The 24648-nt window shown below is 37.2% G+C and overlaps 1 protein-coding gene across 1 annotated transcript in view; it reads right to left on the bottom strand.

Annotated features, from left to right (window-relative positions):
- The window catches only part of LOC140142189 (uncharacterized), a 90630-nt gene that overhangs the window by 11681 nt on the left and 54301 nt on the right, over positions 1–24648 (bottom strand). Inside the window, 9 exon segments of the mRNA XM_072164156.1 lie at positions 2982–3151; positions 6434–6623; positions 11067–11200; positions 12998–13096; positions 14765–14919; positions 14921–15055; positions 16609–16695; positions 18194–18493; positions 19195–19347. Of these exon segments, the coding sequence (XP_072020257.1) occupies positions 2982–3151; positions 6434–6623; positions 11067–11200; positions 12998–13096; positions 14765–14919; positions 14921–15055; positions 16609–16695; positions 18194–18493; positions 19195–19347 (1423 nt within the window).

The raw sequence follows: 24648 nt of genomic DNA, 5'->3' as shown, positions 1-24648 counted from the left end.
GCAGGAAAGTGCCAATTGTAGGAAGGATCTATATATTTCTTGATTCAAATAATACAAATTTCCCTGAACTTTGATGGGAAATTTTTTGCAAAGATTTAGTTTGCAAGTTTCAAGCCTCCCTTTGTGCAAGGAAAGTTTTGATGGTCCATATTTTTCGGATTGAAACTCTATTATTTTAAAGTTTGTGATACACTGTTATGAACAAGAAAACTGTCAAACAAGAGATTTCTATTTTTGTGCAGTGTCTAATACATGAACGTTGATAATAAAGATGTTATGAAAAATCCCAAATGGGCTATTCGGTTGAAATCCATACACCACCCATAGAAGATATGAACGTAATCTCCGAAACAGGGAGTGTGAATTTCAAATGGGGTTACCTGAATAGGCAACTCCATTTGAAATCTACACCACATGTGTGGGAGATTATTGTCATGCCTTCCATGGGGTGTGTGAGTTTCACACGGAATAGCCCAAATGTTACAATATACAGGCATATTAAAAGCTTCAAATTGACATCAATTTTGTGAATTGCAAAAATTGCACAAAGATGAAAGATAAAAAGTGTAAAAAACATGTAGAAGCTTTTGTGTGCACGCATACGCATGTATTTGTGCTTGGCGCTTGTGCTTAGCAATGTGAAACTGTGCACTGTGTAATTTGCATGCATGATGCAGTGTGGATGACCATGTCCATGCTTGCGAGTGTCTCAAAAAGTGTATTGAAAGTGAAATATAAATTTAAACTGTAACTACTATTTTCCAGAAAATCAATTAACTTTTTGGTAATTATTTTTTTAATTTTATTTTTTAATTCCGCAAATATATTTGTATGGCTCAAATTTAAAATGTAATTCCCTCTTGAACATAAAATGTCCAAAAGCTGTCAGAAGATCACCATTTTGCTCCAATTATAAGTTCTGTCTCCACTCAAGCAGTTATTACAAATGTTAAAATAGCTTTGCATGTTGCACAATTATAGCACACACAAATTTATTTTTACATCCTGATCTTAAAATAGAGTCCAAACTCCCTTATCCGGACCATACAGATATTTTTGTTATCCGGCTGTGAGATCTTCATAGGAAAACATACTTTAAAGGCTTTGACGCCTCAATTTCATGCTCCGAACATTATAAAGGACATTTCTAGACCTGCCAACCTACCAAAGTCAGAAAGAGGGACATTGAGGCCAAAACCTTGTACATAAAATGTACATGTACACAAACCAGGAACAGACAAATTCAAATAGTTGAGGTGTGTGATACTTTCAGAATTCAGGAAGGTTTTGCAGGTCAAAATTTATCACAATAGACTATTTGGAGAGAATGCTACAGCAAAATTTTAAAAGTGAAATTTGCATCATTTTCTACTGTTCTTTCATTTGACTTTGCCATCATTCAAATTTTCAGAAAGAAGGACTGTCCTTTTTTTCACTTTGGAAAACCCCAAAGAGGGACAGTTGGCAGGTCCGCTGATTTCAATGTCACATCACTCAAATACTGTCCTTCAATGTTACTACCCCATATCGAACAATCTTTCTGTTGCCCCAACTTTAGCCCATCAGACATTCAATACAGAATTCCACATAGTTCACATACCCAGATTTTGCACTTAATCTGGCAGATACTGGCTCCCATAATGGCGGGATAAAAGAGGTTGGACTGTATAATCATGAAGTTGCAATTAATTAATACCAGTTTCAATTCAAGATGCATTTTGTCAGTTGCAACTGCACAAAAATACCCACAGCATAAAATTATTTTTAAGTCAAAAATTTTAAGTTAGTTACAAAAACAGTTTGTACGAAAGTGGAGACAGAACAACGTCATTATGAGCTTATAATAATTGCCTGTATATTATTAGCCTATCCTTTGCGCATGTATTCCTTTTCCCAAATAGCACAGAGAACACAAATCAAGGATTTCACGCAAGCTGAAAGTCTTCTGAATTTGTGGGAACCTCCGGAGTTGGATAAATTATGCAATTATTGATTGATTAACACCTTTGCTTCCACTTACACTAGAAATTTCAATTGAATGAACACAGCTTTCAACAGCTGTACACACTCCAACCATGATCATATATTGCGTATTTCGAACTACAACCCGAACGCACGACCTTGGATACAATACTAACTAATCACAAGTACGTTGGCATGGTTGGGTTCACTTCCGCATTATGCACGCACAGTGGCACATGCTGGCGTACGCAAAAAAATTGACACACTATTTCAGGCTATGTTCATTCAATTGAAATTTCTAGTATTAATGCTTTTAGTTACCTGGTGTTTCCTCACAAAATATGAGAAAATATTTACGGTCTGGCACCGTATTCCATACAGCACCAGACCATAAATATTTTGCCATATACAGGAGTGTGAATTTCAAATGGGTTACCTGAAAGGGTGACTTCATTTGAAATCTTATCTACACTCTTGTGTGGGAGATTAAGGTCATGTGTTCCATAGAGGGTATGTGGGTTTCAACTGGAACAGCCCGTGAAAGCCTTGATATATGCAAGCCATAAGATATTTCAGTGTGAAATGTTGCGACCCATATGGAAATTTCTCTGCACTCTACCTTTGGCTACTCCAACTACACATTGTTCGACCTCAAGTTTGGTAATGACGTTAGTGCTTTTACATGGTTTACACCGCAAGTGTACCAACACGCTGTCCTTGTATGTGTGTGTATACATTCTGTAGGATTAGTCAGCGGGTGGGATTTGATACTGCGACCAGCAAAATATGCACCTATACGTCACCATCAAACTTGAGGCGAAACAACACATACATTCCTCGCCAGTTAGGAAAAGGAAATACACGCACAATAAATATGTGAATCTACCCAAATACCGTCACCAGCATGTTAAGTTATGAGTAATAAAATGCATTCAGGAAGCTAGCTAGCCAGCCATCACCACCGTCATCAATGTCATGCTATCATCGCATCATCTGCTAGCATTCTCTAGCTCACTTACCCTTTTGCTTTACAAACTCGTCGTACGTCGGTGGTAAATGCCACGATCGCGGTACCATTAGCGTGGATAAATCCCCCTGGATCCGTGAATGCGTTGGATATTGCTGATTACTCGATGTTTTTTTGCACCTATATATTGCCGTTCTCGGTAGCCGTCTTGCGACGTTGAAGCTGATAGAACAAATGTTATCTTGGTTACGCACACATCTATAATACATATTGTCGTTACGACAGTTTTAGCAGTCGCCTTAACTTACAGACTTACAAGTTAATCATAAGATCTTTGTACATGCTCTGATCAATTTCTTGCATTCAATAGTTTTCAAAAATTTTGAAAACCAAGCATAAGACCAGTTATGCATCACACTCAGGGGGTAGCGCTAGGTTGCTTTTTGGGGTCCCGGACCCACCAGAATAGAGTTCGGACCCCCTGTTTTTAAATTTTCAGCAAGTTCAGGGGTCCCTGCAGACCCCAGTTTTCAATCTAGCACTATTGCAGACATACTATTTATGCTGCATTTGTTCAACTCGGACTCACCAAACTCTACTCTGGACCCCCTAATTTTTAATTGTCTGCAAGTTCAGGGGTCCCTGCAGACACTGGAGTGTTTAGTTCTAGCGCTACCCCTGCTCAGAACTATCATCTAGCCCTTTGTCATGTAATGAATGTCTCTGATTGGGAGTGAATTAACCTCGTTAACATCTGTTGATGTACTTATATATGGCTACCGAGTTTGAGCGCCCCCTCGCTAGAAAACCTTCATACACACCAGTACTGTGAAATAAATAAGTTCTAAGGTTGGTTAACTACAGAAATGGGTTTTTCTCCAGTTTGAAATCCACACACCCATTATGGAAGACATCACCTTAATCTTCCACACAGGGAGTGTGAATTTCAAATGGGCTTACCTAAATGGTTGACTCCATTTGAAATCTACATTCCCTGTGTGGGAGATGAAGGTTATGTCTTCCATACTAGGGGTGTATGGATTTCAACCGGAGTAACCTAATGTGGAGGTGCTTCATGATTGAAGTGCCATGGCACAATAAACTTTGCAAAACTTAACATTTCTTCTTTTTTATCAATTTTTCATAACTTACTTTGTTTCAAAGTGGTAAATTGCTTTTACTAGCATTTTTATTCAAAATAATCACTTTTGAAGCAGCTGAATACAGTTCCTCAGCCACATTATGTGATTTTTGTACTGATTTGAAAAAGCACCCAAATTTTGGGACTGTGTGTGCTTTACCTTTGACCAAGATATAAAGGAATTCCAAGTATTCTTGATCAAATACAAATTATATACAGGTTTGGATCATAGGCTCCGAAATTATGCATTCTACCTGAATTAACCAAAATATTATGCAATAAAAGCTGTTGTGGCCTGATGGTCGCCCAAAGCAGCTCAATATTTTGGCAGGGCATGACAGGATATTTTTGAGCCATGGCAAGCAAGTTCCAAAGTAGCCCAATTCAGCAACATTGGCATCACTGTGTACATAGCACATGCAATTTGCAGTCAAAAACTAGATTCATAGACGATGGTTGTGACATGTTTTTTTAAAACATCATGACATGTCCAACCAAAATGTTCGCAACAAACCACAATACACATGTCATTTTGTAACCAGAGTGGAAATATTCTGCTACAGGGGGAGTATGAATTTCAAATGGAATAAACAAATTAGGCAGTTCCACTTGAGTTTCATACACCCTCTGAGAAGGATTCAAATTGAATCTTCCACAGAGGGAGGGTGAGTTACAAATAGAGCTGTTAATGTGTTCATTCCATTTGAAATTCTTACTCCACCTGTGGCAGATATTTCCAAAATCTTCCACAGGGGTAGTGTGGATTTTAAATGAAATAGCTCAATGGGATGCTGTGAATATCTTCTATGCTTTATGTACATCAGGTGGCAAGAGCAAAGAAGGTCCTACTGCAATAGCTGCCCTGTAAACATTTGACTATTTCTGCATTTTATAGTGTACAAAATTTAATAATATGACACCTGGCAGCTATTGCTATGGGACCTTCTTCCACCGACCCCTCAACGTGAAGTTCAACAGAATGGAAATGAATGCTACTGTAAACAACTTGAAGCAATCAAAAACCGATTATCATGTTATAAATTGTTGATTGTTCAAGTTGTCACATAGAGTATGAAGTATTTCTTACATGTTCTGCATTATTAACTTTCATATTGAGGACTTTAAAAAAAAAATTCCAACTAGACCTGGCTGTATGTCCACTAGGTCGATTCTGACCAAAATTACCAAGAAAGTTCCAAAAGAAATTTAGTTTTCCTTTTACTATTGTACATTATAACATACTAGCAAATCCTCTTTGAAATCGGGTTAACACCGCAAAATAGCTTCTGCGATATTATACATGAAATAGAATATAGTACAGCTGTTCATTTTTATGAAGACATTTAAACTATGTTTACAAAATGATTCTAAAACACAGTTCCTCTTTTTCCATATACACAGATCACCTTGGAACCAGTAATTAGGATATAAAAGACGAGTCTGTTTTCCATTATTCTGATATTGATACTTGGAATTTCAAACTCTTTGATGTTGCAAGTATTTTCTTACTATTTGTTTATTTTTAGGGATTTCCCCTTTTGCCTATCAAGTAAACACACAATTAACACTACTGTTGTCATTGCAAACTGTAGATTTAGTAGCAACTGTCACCAAATGAAATAAGATAAAACACACAGTTAACAATAGTTTGTATTATAAAAAAACCGTAGATTTAGTAATAACTATCACCAAATGAAACAAAATGAAGATTAATCTCTCAGTTGAGCTGACATGATTACAAAACAACCTTCAATGCACAGAATTTACCAAAATGTCTCCAAGCACACTGCTCAATTTGTGATATGAGCTGATCGGCTAAGACCAAGAGGCATCATAGTGACATATCTTCACACATGATACAGTGGCATAGCTGGGGGGCAAAACCATGCCCCCTAGTGGAATGCTGGCAGCCATGATATTTTTAGCCCATTTTTGTCAAATTGTGCCCTCCTTGAATGTTGCCCTCCCCCCACAAATTCCTGGTTATGCCACTCACATGATGTAAGCTTTTTTTTATTGCTGAAAACTGCACATTTCTAATTATCTGAATTCTTAAACCTGCCTCTTTCAAATTCAAAATATCTGACTTTGGCCTGAACGGGATCATATCACAACACATTTAGAGACTTATAATTATGACTTGGAAACTTGTCAGTTGAACACATTGAAAGTTTTCAAACTGCCAACAAGCCCCTGACACCTAACATAACATTGTCAGGGACTTCTGTCAAACTTAACGACTTACTCTTGCAAAATCGTTGTATAATCAACTCCACAACCGCCCTCTTACCAATGTAATAACAAGATGCAAAACTAATAACATACATACTACTACAAAAAACACTAGGATGCAAAATTAGTACCTATATGAGAAGCAGGCCCCCACGGCAAGCGTGTTACTACTCTCCCCCGCCACCGCACTCCCACCACCACCACTAACACCGCCCTCGTTGTCCAAATCAGGTGCAGTGCGTGCTCGGGGCCGGTTGCCAGATGAAGAAGCGCCAGCAAAGGCACCGAAACCTTTACGCTTGGACGGTGAGTGCTTTGACACTATAGTTGAGTGATGAGGGTATGATTAGTCATTCAAGGAGGGAAGGAATGAGGCGGAAAGAAATGATAAGCGACATGGAGAAAGAAAGAGGAAAAAACGAGTGCATTAAATATGAACATGGAAAACAGACAAGGGAAATGGTTTCTTCATTTCAAAGTTTCAACAATAAAACTCTTAATTATTTGAAAATGATTTGGCTTTGATATTAAATTCTGCCTTTTTGGGTTTTTTTTAATAGACAAGTTCATATCAAAATACTCAGCCAAATGATATTAACTCTTCTTTGTATCGCTTTAATGCGTTCTTCCGTTTGAAATCCATACACTCCCCTAGGGAAGACATGACATTAAGCTCCCACACAGGGAGTGTGAATTTCAAATCGAGTTGTGGAATATTAAGATCATGTCTTCCATCTAGGGGGTGTATGGATTTCAACTGAAATCAAGAGTGTAAAATAATTATTGATATCGTACGTTTGTCCCCAAAATCCTCCACATGGGTAGTGTGGATTTTAAATGGAAATGATCAATGGATGGACATGTTACATGCAAAAAACGGTTTATAATTAATATCAAGTTATTGAGAGAGAGACCCAACTCCAAAGAAATATGATTCAAAATGGTTTAAAAAGACCTCTTTCCCATGTAAACTCCTCGCAGAAGTTATGAAACAGTGGGCTATTCCGTTGAAATCCATACACCCCCTAATGGAAAACCGTAATCTCCCACACAGGAGGTGTAGATTTCAAATTGAGTCACCCATTCAGGTAACCCCATTTGAAATTCACACTCCCTGTTCATGTCTTCTATAGGGGGCATATGGATTTCACCCGGAATAGCACATTAAAACCTATTATGAAAATGGTGCAATTGATTGGTCAGACTATATTTGTTTGAAAATATTCAGTTGTGTCATATGTAAATGTTCTAAGTGCATCATAAAATACTGCAACGCCCTACATTATGGTAAAACGGTGTATCTTATATTTACTACACCACCGTGTTACTTCCTTTTCGGTCAACTTTTTTCAATGACCCTCACATGGTAAAAGGATGCAACTCGTAAAAGCAGCAAGAGGAAGATACTTTCTATTGCCAAAGTTTGTGCCATATAGTTAACCAATCTACAGACCACTTGACATCATTGTTTATCAACAAAGGCTAGGGACTGGTCTATCGATATGCTTGAACGAACCGCTACACTGTTCAAAGGCTTTTTTGTACTATATGAAATGTGGTAGGCGATTTAAAATGCACATGCTCTGAGCAAACTATGATGCGTACGCACACTGCAGTGCAAAGAACAATGGAAATTGCCATAATTTGCGCGAATACTGCTAGACAATGATGTCACATGTCAAGTGGTCTATAGCAAAGACAGTAACATTGTTTTAATATGTTTGCATGTTACAGCCCTTTTCCATGCGAGTCAAACAGAGACGTTAATATCAACCATGTCAAAAGGAAATACACTGGTAGTGATATAAATATACAAGATGCCTTCTTACCGTATTAGGGCCATGGAACACTAAAAATTCTGACACTATACTCTGATCAGCTCGTACTAAGCGGGATTAATATAGAATGCCGTACGCACAGCTAGGTACTGCACCTATGCGACCTGTGCTTTGTGTATTGTATGACAAACGCACACTTTTGTGAATTTACTCGGGCGTAAGTTTAGACTTTACTAACTCGTGCAGTAACAAAAAACTAATAATTCCCGCCTGATTACAAGCTGATCATTGCATACGTTCGTACTGAATACTACTGAAATTTTATGTATACCATTCAACTGTTCTCTAGTGCTGTGAATGTTTGTGTTTAGATCTATGTCTGTGCACAAAGATGTTTATCTACATATGGAATGATGCCTATGCATGACGTACTGGTTGTGTCGTTTTTTCTTATTTAAATGTACTTCCATTTTGCGCACAATTTATAAAACATTGTAAATTTTTTTCTTGAAATGATTCAGGTATCCCATCACCAAATATCATTGTTATTTAAACAAATTTTATCTATTTATTTCCCCCCAGAATAGCAGAAATCACCAAGAAATATGACAACATTTTGAAAGATACCAAAGCAAGAAAATTTATCAATGTGCCATATTTGAATAGTAAATTTTGAAAGAAAGTTCATGATTTTGATTAGAGTAATTATTTCGCATCCACTACCATTTCTATGCAGTGCTAAGCTAACACCAGAAAAGATCCCAGTTCTTACGTGAAAGATTTGAGAACGAGTCAAATTTTTGAAAAAACAAAATTGCTGCATTCCTGTAGTTATTACCTATTGATGGTGGTCTTGGCGATTCCACTTTTAGGCATCAAAATTAATTGGATAACAATAAACTGTCAACATTTTTTTGACAATTTTTATAGCAAACTTCCCCATTTTGCTTAGGCTTACAAGTTATTCTCTTTAAAAAGGCATATATAATTCTTTGCCAAAATGTTTGTATTTTTAAGACAAGTTCTTAGGTTTTAGGTGTAAGCACTTTTCTGTCTTGCAATGACCTTGCTGTTTGACCTTGCTTCTTTGTTGCTTGAATATTGGTAAATTGAGATCATTGATGCATCTTTTGATAATTTTGAATATGGACAACTTAAATACCACTTGCCATAATTAGGTATTTTAACTCTCTCAATGCGGCAGATGACATGACAAGCTAATTTTTTTTTTCAAAATTCAAAAAATATCAGAATTCTAAATTTTCATGACCATATTTAGAATAAGCTTGAAAAATGTATTAAAATGAGTACAAACAAGCCTAGTATTGGTTCAGTGGTTCATAGAATAGCTCTTTTGATATTTTGACAATATCTCAAAACTTTGGACATTTTATGTTGAAGCCTATGGCTAGCAGGCTGACCATTAAGAGTTAGTTACCACACATTTCACTCTTTACACAATTGTAAAAAATTGGAAGCGTTAGTTTGAAATGAGCAAAGTTAACAACAATAAACCCACAGTTGAACAAATTACGACTCCCCACAACACATCAACTGTTTACACTTGTTAGCAGAAAGAAAAAATGTATCGAAAAATTTGTAAAATCTTGTTAAACACTAACATGCCACTGTTTAAATTCAAGCCTAGTGTGTGTACATTGTGTGCACAAGAATATTGGTGTTTTTTGTGTTTGTGTGCGGGTGTTTTTTGTGTGTGGGGGTGTGTGGGTGTGTTTACCTGCGCACATGGTGTGTGCCTGCACATGTGTTTTTAAACTTGCATGACCTTTGACATGAGTGATGATCACACCAATTAATTGACTCATTAAAAAAAAACCCCACTTTTCTTTCAAAATTTGAAAAATTTCAAAAAGTTGAATCTTATTTAAAGACGACTGGGGTCAACAGGTAGGGTCACAACATTTCATAATACAAAATGAACCAAATCATGCTTAAAACTCTGACAATTTCATGATAAATATTTGATTGTCAATAATCACAAAATGGGCTATGAAGGTCAAAGGTCAAAGAAGGGTTTTATGGATAATGATAAAATATAAGGCTATATTGTCATTCATGCCACTGGGTCATGCAAGCTTTAAGGTAGGATTGACAATGGTCGAGTTTGTAAGAAAATAGAGATGATTTGTTGTATCTGATTTTTACATGTAATGCTTCTCTGTATTCTATACAAATAGAACCACGGATGTAACAAGGCTTTTTGGATCGTAACATAGCGATGGGTTCAAAGTTCAAACTAAATGTAAGTACACCTACCTTTGTTTAAAAAAATAATTGAACCTTATTTGATTTATTTGTCCATTTTAAGGGGTTAGTGCAAGAGGCCCTACCTGCAATAGCTGCCCTATAGACATTTGATAATTTCTGTATTCTATATTGTACGCATCTATAAAATATAACACATGGCAGCTTTTGCAGATTGGACCTTCGTACACTAACTCTTCCATTTGTTGTTTATCAGTTGTGTAATATAAATTCACACCTTTATGTATCAGATTTGAAAGCCTCCACAAAACATGAAGGAACTACATGTATAAAATACTTACGAACACAAATACATAAACATACCAAATTTGCTTTTAATATGTACAATTTTATGTGATATATCTATGTTGAATTTGTGTGGGGGTGTTCATGTGCATGTGTGTGTGTATGTATGTGCATGTTAGTGGTGGCGAGTTGCTTGCTTGTGTGTATGTGCATGCATGATATTAAAAAGTGTCGTGTATATGTAGGGCTTCCCTTTAATTTAGTGTTCTTTGAGCACTATTGGGTATTGCCTGTGCTTTTTGCCAAAATGTAATTAAAGATATATGTTATTTGTTAGGTGTGTGCAGATGTAGGGGTGTGTGCACATGTACAATAGTGTCTATTCATCATGTGCATGTTATCTTGTATGTCTTTGCGTGTGGGTGGGGTGTGAGTGTCAGGGTGTGTGTTCATGCCCAAGTATTGGGCTACTTACGTGGCATTTTCTTGAAGACATTTTTGGTCATGAAATCTTGGAACCTGGCAGCATAATAACTGGGCCTATGTACAGATACAGTATCGCCGTCGTGTATCATGGCCTTAAACGTATGCTCAAATTTCTTTTGTAATCTGAAAAAAAGTTCAACAAACAAAATCAAATATCATTATGATTTTGTCAGAATACTGAATAGCAATTCTTCCATTTTGGGTCATGAAATCTTGGAACCTGGTAGCATAATAACTGGGCCTATGTACAGATACAGTATCACCGTCGTGTATCATGGCCTTAAACGTGTGCTCAAATTTCTTTTGTAATCTGAAAAAAGTTCAACAAACAAAATCAAATATCGTTATGATTTTGTCAGAATACTGAATAGCAATTCTCCCGTTTTGGGTCATGAAATCTTGGAACCTGGCGGCATAATAACTGGGCCTATGTACAGATACAGTATCGCCGTCGTGTATCATTGCCTTAAACGTGTGCTCAAATTTCTTTTGTAATCTGAAAAAAAGTTCAATAACAAATATTATGATTTTGTCAGAATACTGAATAGCGATTCGCCCATTTGTTAATATCATGTTCCCATGAAAACGGGAATTGGATGGCCTGACACTGCTCCTTTAGGCCTTGTATCCATAGGCTGTTCCCTTGTGGTGTGTGCCCTTGTTCCGTGTTTACTTTTTTCCCATGTGACCTGCCACACAGACAACGAACCTTTGTTTTGCTTAGTGGCCGTATCCATAGGTTGTCTGTGTGGCAGGTCACATGGGAAAAAGTAAACACGGAACAAGGGCACACGCCACAAGGGAACAGCCTATGGATACGGGGCCTTATATGCCGCCCTCTGTAGCTCAATTACCATGCCAAATTTGGCATGTGACCATTCGGGACGTCAGAGTAGGGAGACACACATTACGCAGTGTGTTAAAATCCCGGTGGGTTCAGTTTGTATTGAAAGGTACGGCGTATGACCCTTCCAGGATTTGAAAATGACCCCTATTTCACGGGGAATCAAGGACATTTGTAGCAATTTACCCCCTATTTGGTGCGAAATCAAGGAAAATTTTCCCCCAAATACCGCCCTTATTTTTATCATTTTGAGGACGCATTTTCATTTCACCCCCTTATTATGAGGAATCGAGGACATTTTTTCGAAATAAATACCCCTATTTTTACCATTTCAAGGACGCTTTTGAATTTTCCCCTCTATTTCAGGGATCACAGGGAAATGAGGACAATTTTTTCGGAAAAATACCCTATCAATTTTGTGTGGAACTACTAAAAGCGGACAGAAAAGAATACAAAGAACGAAAACTGTAGCGGTAAAACACGGACGAAAGTCCTAGAAATACACCCTATTTTTCATTTCAAGGACAATTTTCCTCCAAAACACCCCTAATTTGGACAATCAAAACAATTTTGTCCTCGAAAATTTCATGGACATTTCTTGAAAAAGTACCCCTAATTGGAACCATCATGCGTACACATCGTTAGTGAAGACTGAACCCACCGGGGTTGAAATTTGACCTTTTATAGCCATTTTACTTGGAATTACAAAGAATCATTGTGTTCTTATGAATCTGTAAATATGCAGGTATTGTTACATACCTGTTTTGGTGAGTATTGACTATTTGGGAAATCAGAGAGTACTGTTGACAAAAGTTGAGTATGGTATTGTGTACTCAGAAACTTGGCCAATTTGCTTCAATGCATAGAGTCACTTGAACACAATGTTCCGAAACCATGGAGTTTTAGTTACTGGAACTGGTCCCAATTTGAGAGCTCAGTGCCAGAAGTGTGTAAGTGCAATAGCTGCCCTGCAAACATTTGGCTATTTACACACAGTATACTGTACTCATCTACACATGGCAGTTATTGCACTTACCCACTTCTGGCACTGAGCAGTCCAATTTTGATTAACTTACTTGTAACATTGTAATATATCTATAATTCCTATGAAGAGGAGCAGTCTTTCTCCTTTACTGTTTTTGGCGGGTATACCTCCCGTTCTGTGAAGAAAACGGCTACAAAAAATAAATCATTTCACATAAATGACATCATATTTTCATTAACGACCAAGTATCCCATGCTTACAAATTCCACTTTCGCCAAATCCTGTTTGACCAATCAATAATGCACCATGCAGAATTGGTGTTATTCATTGCGTAATGCAGCATATACAGCCTAAATTTGATCTTGCCTCGATCGTTTTCAACCTGAAGTTGGCCAATCCAATTTATCATGCACATTTTCAAAGCAGATTCAATCTTATCATGCACAAACAAAGCAATGCCCTGATATTAATGCAATGCTCTATCTTTCTTGAGCTTACAACAGTTTCTCCCTCCTGTGTTAGAGACTAATAAGGACTCTGGTCACAGTTTGATGACCTCTGACACAATCACCTCAACTCAAAAAAACTTATTTTGTGTTCAGTGATTCATTTAAAGGGATACTTAAATACTTTTATGTGTGTTTGAATCAGCTGTCGCCAGTGCAGTGTTTGAAATGCTTTTGTTCCTCCCATCTGACTTGACTGCATTATGTTATGCATTACCATACATTGCAACTTTCAGTTTCTTGATGTGCAGAATATATCCTATACTTTGTTTCGCTTATAATTGGTGAAGACTCATAACATCATAGATTGATATAGACTCATTAGAATGGTGTGCATGCACTTGACGCAGCACCTATGCTAGTTGCCCTTTACATAATGCGTGACTGGTGTGTGCTTACATGAATTTACGCGAGCCTAAGTTGGGGATTTATTGATTCAGCAGTAACTAAAACGGAATACTTTTCACCAGTTATACGCTGAACAAAGTACAGGACTGATACTTATCCCCCAAGTGCCTATTTTGCCTACTCCAGGGTAAATATGAATCCAGTGTTACATAGAAGAAAAAAAACTCAACTAAGCACCACAAATATCTTATGAGAACCATATTCTAAAACCTCTCAAAGATGGACAGGTATGCCTGCATTTAATTTGCATATCCAAATTCAACTTAGAGGCCCTCATTAGTATGTAATTTAATCTACAAACTGTTATTCTTTTGTGTATCATATAGTCATACAAACTTTGTGACTTTAAGGCCTATTCAGCATTCATAGACTGCATCAACAATCTCTACAGAGTCACAGCCATGCAGTGGATGCAAATTATATCCTTATTAGCATATTCAAATGAGCTCATTAGCATGGTATCAATCCAACCAACCTGTATACACTAAGTTGCGACCTTTTTGTCGGGGACCTATAAATAAGGAATTAATCATTTCATAGAACTCCGGTCAAAATATTGTGGTGAAGACCGATTACAGTTTGTACATGCGTTCTCTTAAATCAAAGACCCTCATCTCAACACCATAATTTGAACTTCGCCCTTTGGAAAATGTGTTACCTTGATCAGAACTGACAGTGAGGTCTTTGTCATTTACCGCATCTTCCCCCACAATTCAAATGCAGTAATGTAGGGAGTGGATAAAATCTTTTTTGATATTTGCCTCCACTGGGAATTGAACTGGGGACTTCTTACACCAGAGTCAAATACCGTAACCGCTGGGCCATGCTGCTCTTTGCTATTGGCTAGTTGGCTTTCAGAGAGAGGGAGCTAAAATCATTATTAAAAATTGCTATGCTAGTAGAACCTGCTTCATACGGTATGGCCATTATACTAGGTAACTTACGCTTCTTCATCATCATCTTCGTCATCGTTTGCAGGCAGGGTATCAATGGACCCCTGAATGGCTTCTCTCGTTGTTGAGAACGCTGCCACTCTCTGACGATTCAAGTACGACTTCGACCTCTCCAGTCTGACCAAAGGCCTTGCTTTAGCACCCTTTCCCCAGTCTCCTCCGTTGACACGTCCGATGTGTTTCATGACGGGTCTCTGGATTTCGATTTGGTTCTACGCGGGAATGAGTTGCTCTTGGTGGTGAGGCTGTTGCTGCTTGTCCTTCTGACAGACGCTGATTACGCTGAATATACAGAAGTGATACAAACAAATCAATAGTTGATTAAGAGTTAATTAGTACTCAAGGTCAATGGGATTGATCATACTGTAAAAGTGAAATTTTTTGCGAGATTAATTTTGTGTGTTTTGCCAATTTTGAATTGTTTCCCTTGTTTTTAAATTTGCGATTCTTTTTGTTTCCTTACATTGGCCTATACACAAAAGGAATATATTCACGGGTTGTTAATTTCGTGGTAGCAGCTTGGAAGGCAAAAAGCGCGAAAATAAATGTAGTGTGCAAATTTCCATTACTACAATAATTTACCCCTACCAGACAGTGATGCCAACGCCGCGCCTTAGGCGCACAATTGGGCTACTTGGCGATCACTTGCCGCTACTCAAAAAGCATGCCGCTACTTGTCTAAAATTGGGCTACTTTTGCCAGTCTCAGGCCGCGGCAGTAATTTGATGTATTTTCCTTTCAATTTAGCCGATTTATACAGGTTTTGAGTCTTTGAAGCTCCAAATTGAAATTACAATGGGTTTTGTGGCCATTTATTGATCGGTCAGTAACTTCCCAGTAAGTACCGGAAGTTTTAAAGTCAAGTGCTTTTCCGCCCAATTGGGTGTTTTGCGTTCTAAATTCGGATAAATCCGCCCAAATATCTGGTATTGGGTGCTTTTTTGGGAGCTTAAAAAATTGACCTACTTGAGAATCCTTTACCGCGGCCTGGCGAGTCAATGCGCCGCGCCTTGACGCTGAAAAGTTTTGGCAACACTGCTACCAGATAGTCAAAGAACAAAATCGGGATTTGAAACTGGGAGGCCTGGGTATCAAGCCAAAATACCTTGGCTGACGTAAGTGAAGTATCAAATTGAAATCAAAGTCAATAGGCCTATTTCATTTGGATTTGTTCTTTTATAATTCAGGTGTTTTGGGTTTTTTTGATAACATTCTTTCCAATATTTTGACAACTTAAAATTTGTATTTTCCAAATAAATTCAGTATTTTTACATTTTCATATATTAGTATTGTCAGTACTTATTAATTCTTCATATTCAGAATGCAACTTGGTGCGTCTGATGTGCTCCAGTGCTGTACGGTGCAACCATTTTAGGCGCATTGGCGACTAGATTTTTGCTGATGGCGACCAAATATTCAATCCCTGGCGCCAATGGCGACCAACTGCTGAAGCTTTTAATCGCCAAAAACAAAACATGTATGTATTGAAATGTAGCATTCAAGAGTACGAATGTATGCTATGAATATGCATAATCATGTCTCAATGGGGACTGTGGAAAACATATGTACATGCTGTGTATGAAGTATGTAGCATTCAATGGGAATATGTAGATCAGAGTACATCAGCTATGAACATTCAACACACGTGGCTGTTCAGTTTATGTTGCCACCTCAGATTTTTTACCTGGGAGCAAAATTTGGGCGCCTAAATTTATACAGGAGCCATTGGCTCCTCAATCAGTTTTTGCACCGTACAGCACTGAATGTGCTCTCAGGTCCCACAAATATATACTGTGCAAACTATCCGAGTCCTTAAAATGATAAATTTATGTTACCTTTTCTTGCTTTTCTCTTTCTGCTTGGTCAATATTGTGGATTGTTAAGAGTAGACTGTAGTCCATAATCTTGAAACTTTCTAATACCTAAACAGCACAAAAATATGATAATTATTATGACTGATATTCCATGAAAAGAACAATCTTGAACCTAGGACTGAACCATTTATCGGATTGGTACCGATGTGCGTCATCGGTAAAATATCGGAATGGGTAAAAAAATGTTTGAAAAAAGTTACAGACCCTAAACTTCTTGTTATTCAAGGTTGGAAAGCAGAGAAATACTGCTACTACCCTACAGTTATTTTAAAAGTATTTTTTTCAAAGCTGGATCAAATTGGATGTTTTAATTACTGTTGTTTCTGTTGACCAGCCAGGAATGCATTGAATTTGTATGCAATGCTTAAGTAATTAAAATGTACAATTTTAATTTACCCAGCTTTGACAATTAAATACTTTCAAAATTAATTTTTTGTTTTTTTGTGTGTGTGTAGTAGCAGCATTTCTCAACTTTACAGCCTTGAAGAATAACAAGTTGTTTAGGATCTATAATTCTTTTTTTAAATACCGGATCGGATCGGATATTTGCCAATATTAAGAGGAACATTGGTTGACAAAAGTCATTTCAGTTCAGCTCTACTCGAATCTAGGGACTGGGAAGAAAAACAGTTTGCTAATGAGTTTAGTGCTCACCTTTCTTTTTCAACCATTCTTAGTCAGTGGGCAAGTAAGTCAGTTTGTAAACACAAAACCTGATTGGACAACTGCATGATTTCAGGCCCTACATCATCACGAGTATTGACAACCTGGAACACGCTTGTCGAGGCGTGTGTTTGTAGCCCGTATGTTGTAGGCCTAGCACTTAATATGGGCACAAGAACGCAGTACTGAAGACATCAAGTTGTAAACAAGTTTTGTTCATTTTAGAACAAGGCCAAGGGGTGTTCTCATGACGGTAACTTGATTTTTGTTAGAGAAAAATAGTTATGAAAATAATATTTAGCTGATAAAGAATGGTTATAAATGATAGGAATTTATGTTTTTACTATACTCTATCATGTCACAGAGGATAGGCAGGTTCAGTATATTTATTGTAGTGTGCACCGGTATTCACCATCTAAATATTGGACCTGCCTTTCCTCTATGAGTGAGACTCAAGTGAGATGACACAATAGAGGATAGAAAAAACAAAATTCCCATCATTTATTCTAATTGAGGCATAGGATATTTCAGTTAAATTGTGGATGCGCACCAATTACCGAACTATAGGAATTGAAATATATCGGAAGATTACAAAGGTGCCTTTTTTTGGCTAGAAGCCTAAAACTGATCTGGAAGCTTTCAAATTCTTTAAAGGTGGTATCAAACCCCACACTAGCAAACTTCTTCACATGTTCATATCATTTCCAGTGCTTATAATTAACCTAGTAACTAAAAAAAGTGGCATGCACTGGGCTATTCCAGTTGAAATCAATACAAAACCTATGGAAGACATGACCTTAATCTCCCACACAGGGAGTGTGACTTTCAAATGGGGTTACCCATAGGGGTGTAAGTGTATCAACTGGAATAGCCCATGACTTACCCTGCAATCCCTTTGTATTGTCTTCATTAATGCACTATATGTTGGACCATCTAAATAAATGCCCTCTTTGAATTCTTGCAAAAAGTCCAGATCTTTCATTGTCGGCAGCTTCTTCTGCCTTTCAGCCTTGGAAGCTTTCCGTTTAAACGTTGACCCTTTAAGGTCAAACTTATTATGCATGGTGACATGCGAGGGCATGAGATTGTTCATGACGGTAAATCGGATGTTGCGGCCGCCACTTTGGTACGTGTAGAGACCGTAGAACTTTGGTAATAGCGTACGAGGATTTTGATTTAAATTCTGTTGGGAAAAAGAAAAAAAAGATTAAAATGTTAAAAGTATCCATTCGTGAAACTGAGGTCTAAAAAGAGTTTCCTAACCAGTACATTCTTGACATTTGCTTAAAAAGTTACCTTTTTCAGAGTCTTGGTTAGCAGCGACGTAGCTTGCGACACCATCACGGCGTCTTCATTCAGCGTAGTGTTTACAATCCTCCGGTCATTTCTTGTTAGTTCCTAGCACAGCGGTTCCCAAACCGACATGGGTTGCGACCTTTTTGTTGGTTGCGGCTCTTCCAAAATGGGTCGCGGGGCTTGCTCTTGAATGGGTTTTTAATCCACTATGTTTACAAAAGCACATACAAACAACACATACAAACAACCCTACTTGTAACACTTGCAAATTAGGACCTTAGGATTTTCAGCTGATTTGACACACCTAATATCCTATGAAAGATTTTCTATATACTTTTCTTATACCATTATTCGAGACAAGGTCTTACTATGTATTTTTACACTGTTTGCAACATGCTGGTGGGGGGGGCAGAGAGTAGGTGTTCAATGTTATCATATGAGTATCCAGGACGGTGTTCTTATTTACATGTAAATACCAACGCACCTGACACACACCCACCACACACCCACACCACCACTGCCCCCACAAACCCACCGCCCCCACAAACCCACTGCCCCCACAAACCCACCGCCCCCATCTCATCTTACCATATAATATCCAGGTAATAATTTCTGTAGAAAGTCAGCTTCTTTATGTTGTACAGTCTTAACTATAAATTCATCATCTTCTGTGAGATAGAACACACTTCCACTGGCTCCAGGATTTGATAATTCTACTAACGGTTTATCAACCAATGATATCTGTGGAAAACAAACAAATAAATGAGAAATAAAAGGTGAATATTATTACAAGACTTACTTTGACATCAAAATTAATGACATGAATGAGGATGTTGGGAATTCAATTTATGTTCTATCCTGATCCCAAAATAAGCATGTTTGTTATAATTTTTGTTAAACCTATAACTGTGGCGAGACTCATAACGCATGGATTGATACATTTTTGTATAAACACCTCAAAAGAAATAAGTCCCCCTCTGAACATGTCGTCATAACATCATAAGGTTTCGTTTTGTACCAACAAAACTAACTTTGAAATAATTATATGACTGTTTACTAAGTGCTGTGTGAAAATGAGACTTTCCATGACTTCAGGGCTGAATGAGCCTAAATTGAAGACAAAAAGTGCCCTTTCCAAAAGTCACAAAGTAGGCCTATGCTTGTTAACTGCAAGGCGTATTGGGACAAGGAATGGAACTGACCATCTTACAACTCACTGTGCTGAACTCTGCACCAAGGGATTTGCATGGCTGAATGATCAAGAATCGATACACATTACAGTAAATGTTCACTTGGTGAGGATTTTAAACTGCACTCAAACACATGGGGTTTTCCATTAGTAACAAGCCATGAATCAACTTTTGTGACAAGCATAGACCTACTTTGTGACTTTTGAAAAGGGCAGTTTTTGCCTTCAATTTAGGCTCATTCAGCCCTGAAGTCATGGAAATCTCTCATTTTCACACAGCACTTAGTAAACAGTCATATAATTATTTCAAAGTTAGTTTTGTTGGTACAAAATGAAACCTTACGATGTTATGACAACATGTTCAGAGGGGGACTTATTTCTTTTGAGGTGTTTAGAATGATTGTGCTCTTAGGCAAAATCATTGTAATCCTACACAAGACAGTTTAGATGGTAATTTTATTTAGACCTATGACAGTATTGGGCTATTCCATTTAAAATCCACACTACCCCTGTGGAAGATTTAGCTAAAGTCTTCCACAGAGGGAGTATGAGTTTCGAATCAAATAGACAATTGGGGAACTTCCATTTGAAATCCTCACTCCAAGTGTAGAAGATATATAAAAGCTATAATGCATGGGGAGTAGAAGTTTCAAAATGATTAACTCTGACCAATTACATTTGAAACACATACTCCCTCTGTGGAAGATATTTCCAAAATCTTCCACAGGGGTAGTGTGGATTTCAACTGGAAAAGCCCATTTCATTGTGAAAATGGGCGCTAAGACATTTTGTCGTTTGAACAATTCTGTATGGGCGCTCATAGGTGTGGGTGCGCTAATTACGTTGTGAATATTATGGTTTAAATCTAAATCTCTTTACTATTATTGTCTTGTGAGAGTAATGCCATGTTGGATTTTGAAGTGGCAGATTAAAATTGCTTGCTAACCCAATCCCGCGGGGCATATACACAAGAGTAGAGGGGCGATTTCTCCATACCCTGGCGACGCAACCGCATATACGCACCGATTCAAATCTGCCAGCAAAATCTAACATGGTGTTACTCTCATCAGAGACGAGCCAGGGTATAGTATCCCTTATTCTGATGTTTTAAACATTCTTTCATCTCAAATATTCATTTCTTTACTACCAATTTGTTAATTTATTATATAATCATCAATCCTTACAATCTTTTAGTACTACACTTGAACTTTACCATGTTTACCACACATTGATTTCAAAACAAGAAACAAAATCCCCCCTTCCCAGTGTTGCCTGCCTGTCCATCAAACCACAACATCCCCTGGTGGTTCATTGATTGGATGTAATTAGTAATTCACTATATGGGTCAAAATGGTCTCATCATCAATGGGGCAGTTCAATAACCTCCACTGCCAGTCACAGGGCAAAAATTGACCTCAAATTGCGAGGGATGAGTTTTTTGTACCCAGTGTATTCAAAGGTCATCCTTTGAGTATGAGAGTATATTGGGGATCAATGAACTGTGTCTTGGTACGTTGTAATGTTTGTGGTCCTATTGAATTCTTGCTAGTCCAAATAGTAAGACCAGGCATCTTCTTCTATTTCTACACAGACTTTTGGATAACAACTTTCTCTGCACCTACTTTTTGCTGTTTTTGCAACCAACAGTATACCAATTTTTCATAAAAAAATACTCAAATAACATTCAAATTTGTCTAATTGTCACGCTATTGCAGACACTTTAGCCCAAATACGCCCAATTGCATTGGTCTTCACTGAAAACCCACCCACCAATATACCAAAATCGCTGAAAACGTACGCCCATCCCGTACTACATTCCCTAACACCTTCAACCAAGGAAGACCCACAGCGGTATAAAACCTTCCAAGATACTATAAAACATAAACTTGTGAAATTAGGGTTCTATCTGATGCAAATGGGAGTGTCTTGGGTACATGCTATTGAATGTTGCCAGTGTCACACATAGGCCACCCAATTTGGCAGTATTGCTTCTCTCTCCTGCTCTATTTAGTTGAATGGGGGGCAGGATGACCTTCAAAATGGATAGATGTTACTAGTCCGAGGTGCTCTGATGATAACACTCTGATCGCCATGCAATCTATGTGAAGTAGGCCAGTGGGACCATGGAACCGCTACGGGAACGAGCTAAGATGTTACAAGACTTGAACGAACATGTAGTGCCAGCATCCTGATTGAAATCAGTATTTAGAGGATTCAACATTCACAGGACTTCTCAACATCACATGCTTTGCTTTGTGATGAAAAAGAGCTGGCAACACTGAATGTGATGACCGACCACTAAACAGTCAATAGCACAGGTTAATTCAATATTGCATTACAGACAATTAAGCATCTGTCTTCTGTATGCTGAGATTACAGCATTCGATTGATTGCTTTTTGATGATATTATAATATGAATGAATAAATGAGTAAGTAAATTAGTGGGTAAATGAATAAATTAATCGTTTACAAGTAAATAAATATATCAATCAACCAATTTACTAACTAAGTACAGATAAATAAATATATTGAATAAATGAATGAAAAAAGAATGAATGAATGAATAAACATATAAGAATGAATTTATAAAGATAAAAATGTGTAATATTTTTTATAAATGATATTATTAATTATTACTAAACACTGTTTCGACCTAATGGTAACAATACGTCATAAATTCAACATTGTTTGACATCAGACTCAGTTTGCCTGATTTTTCTCTCAGTCTAAAAATATCTATTTTGAGCACATTACTTACAATTAAATAGCAATGCATAATGCACTTTGTTTTAAGATATGATCATATCTAATGTTTTATCATCCTAAAAGCATTTTTTGAGTACTTTTGCACATCGCGCTTCTATCATTAATCATTATGTGACATACAATTAAAGATACATGTAAACATCCAGTATTCTCCTCCCTCATCATTTCTCTTGATTGATTCTTTCTCCTTCCTTCCTTCCTTTTTCTTTCTTTCTTCTTCCATTATGATTCTGCTTTTCTTTCTTTCATTTTTTCGTTCTTCCTTCCCTTCCTTTTGCCTTTGCTTTATTCTTTCAAGCAATTAGTAATGTTGTATATTAGCATAAAGATGGATTATTATATATTCTATTACCCCCCGACCCATTATTCAAAATCGCAAGACTGTGATTTGTTGAACGTGTCACGTGAGAGCCCATTATTCTGCAATAATGGGTCAAGCTACCGTAACACATTCTAAACACATCATTACGCTTGGTTACACGTGCAATATATTTCCGTGATCTGGCGCTGTCACTTACGCTGCACGCGCTCCACCTTGAAGTAAACAACTTGAAATATTTGTGCCAAAAAATGATATTTTCTCTTTAAATTCATCGAGGGATGAGTTTTTTGTACCCAGTGTATTCAAAGGTCATCCTTTGAGTATGAGAGTATATTGGGGATCAATGAACTGTGTCTTGGTACGTTGTAATGTTTGTGGTCCTATTGAATTCTTGCTAGTCCAAATAGTAAGACCAGGCATCTTCTTCTATTTCTACACAGACTTTTGGATAACAACTTTCTCTGCACCTACTTTTTGCTGTTTTTGCAACCAACAGTATACCAATTTTTCATAAAAAAATACTCAAATAACATTCAAATTTGTCTAATTGTCACGCTATTGCAGACACTTTAGTCCAAATACTCCCAATTGCATTGGTCTTCACTGAAAACCCACCCACCAATATACCAAAATCGCTGAAAACGTACGCCCATCCCGTACTACATTCCCTAACACCTTCAACCAAGGAAGACCCACAGCGGTATAAAACCTTCCAAGATACTATAAAACATAAACTTGTGAAATTAGGGTTCTATCTGATGCAAATGGGAGTGTCTTGGGTACATGCTATTGAATGTTGCCAGTGTCACACATAGGCCACCCAATTTGGCAGTATTGCTTCTCTCTCCTGCTCTATTTAGTTGAATGGGGGCAGGATGACCTTCAAAATGGATAGATGTTACTAGTCCGAGGTGCTCTGATGATAACACTCTGATCGCCATGCAATCTATGTGAAGTAGGCCAGTGGGACAATGGAACCGCTACGGGAACGAGCTAAGATGTTACAAGACTTGAACGAACATGTAGTGCCAGCATCCTGATTGAAATCAGTATTTAGAGGATTCAACATTCACAGGACTTCTCAACATCACATGCTTTGCGTTGTGATGAAAAAGAGCTGGCAACACTGAATGTGATGACCGACCACTAAACAGTCAATAGCACAGGTTAATTCAATATTGCATTACAGACAATTAAGCATCTGTCTTCTGTATGCTGAGATTACAGCATTCGATTGATTGCTTTTTGATGATATTATAATATGAATGAATAAATGAGTAAGTAAATTAGTGGGTAAATGAATAAATTAATCGTTTACAAGTAAATAAATATATCAATCAACCAATTTACTAACTAAGTACAGATAAATAAATATATTGAATAAATGAATGAAAAAAGAATGAATGAATGAATAAACATATAAGAATGAATTTATAAAGATAAAAATGTGTAATATTTTTTATAAATGATATTATTAATTATTACTAAACACTGTTTCGACCTAATGGTAACAATACGTCATAAATTCAACATTGTTTGACATCAGACTCAGTTTGCCTGATTTTTCTCTCAGTCTAAAATATCTATTTTGAGCACATTACTTACAATTAAATAGCAATGCATAATGCACTTTGTTTTAAGATATGATCATATCTAATGTTTTATCATCCTAAAAGCATTTTTTGAGTACTTTTGCACATCGCGCTTCTATCATTAATCATTATGTGACATACAATTAAAGATACATGTAAACATCCAGTATTCT

This window comes from Amphiura filiformis, chromosome 20 (assembly GCF_039555335.1).
Source record: "Amphiura filiformis chromosome 20, Afil_fr2py, whole genome shotgun sequence".
Taxonomy (NCBI): Eukaryota; Metazoa; Echinodermata; class Ophiuroidea; order Amphilepidida; family Amphiuridae; genus Amphiura; species Amphiura filiformis.
Note: the sequence above shows the minus strand (reverse complement) of the source record. Positions and strands in the feature narration are given on the sequence as shown.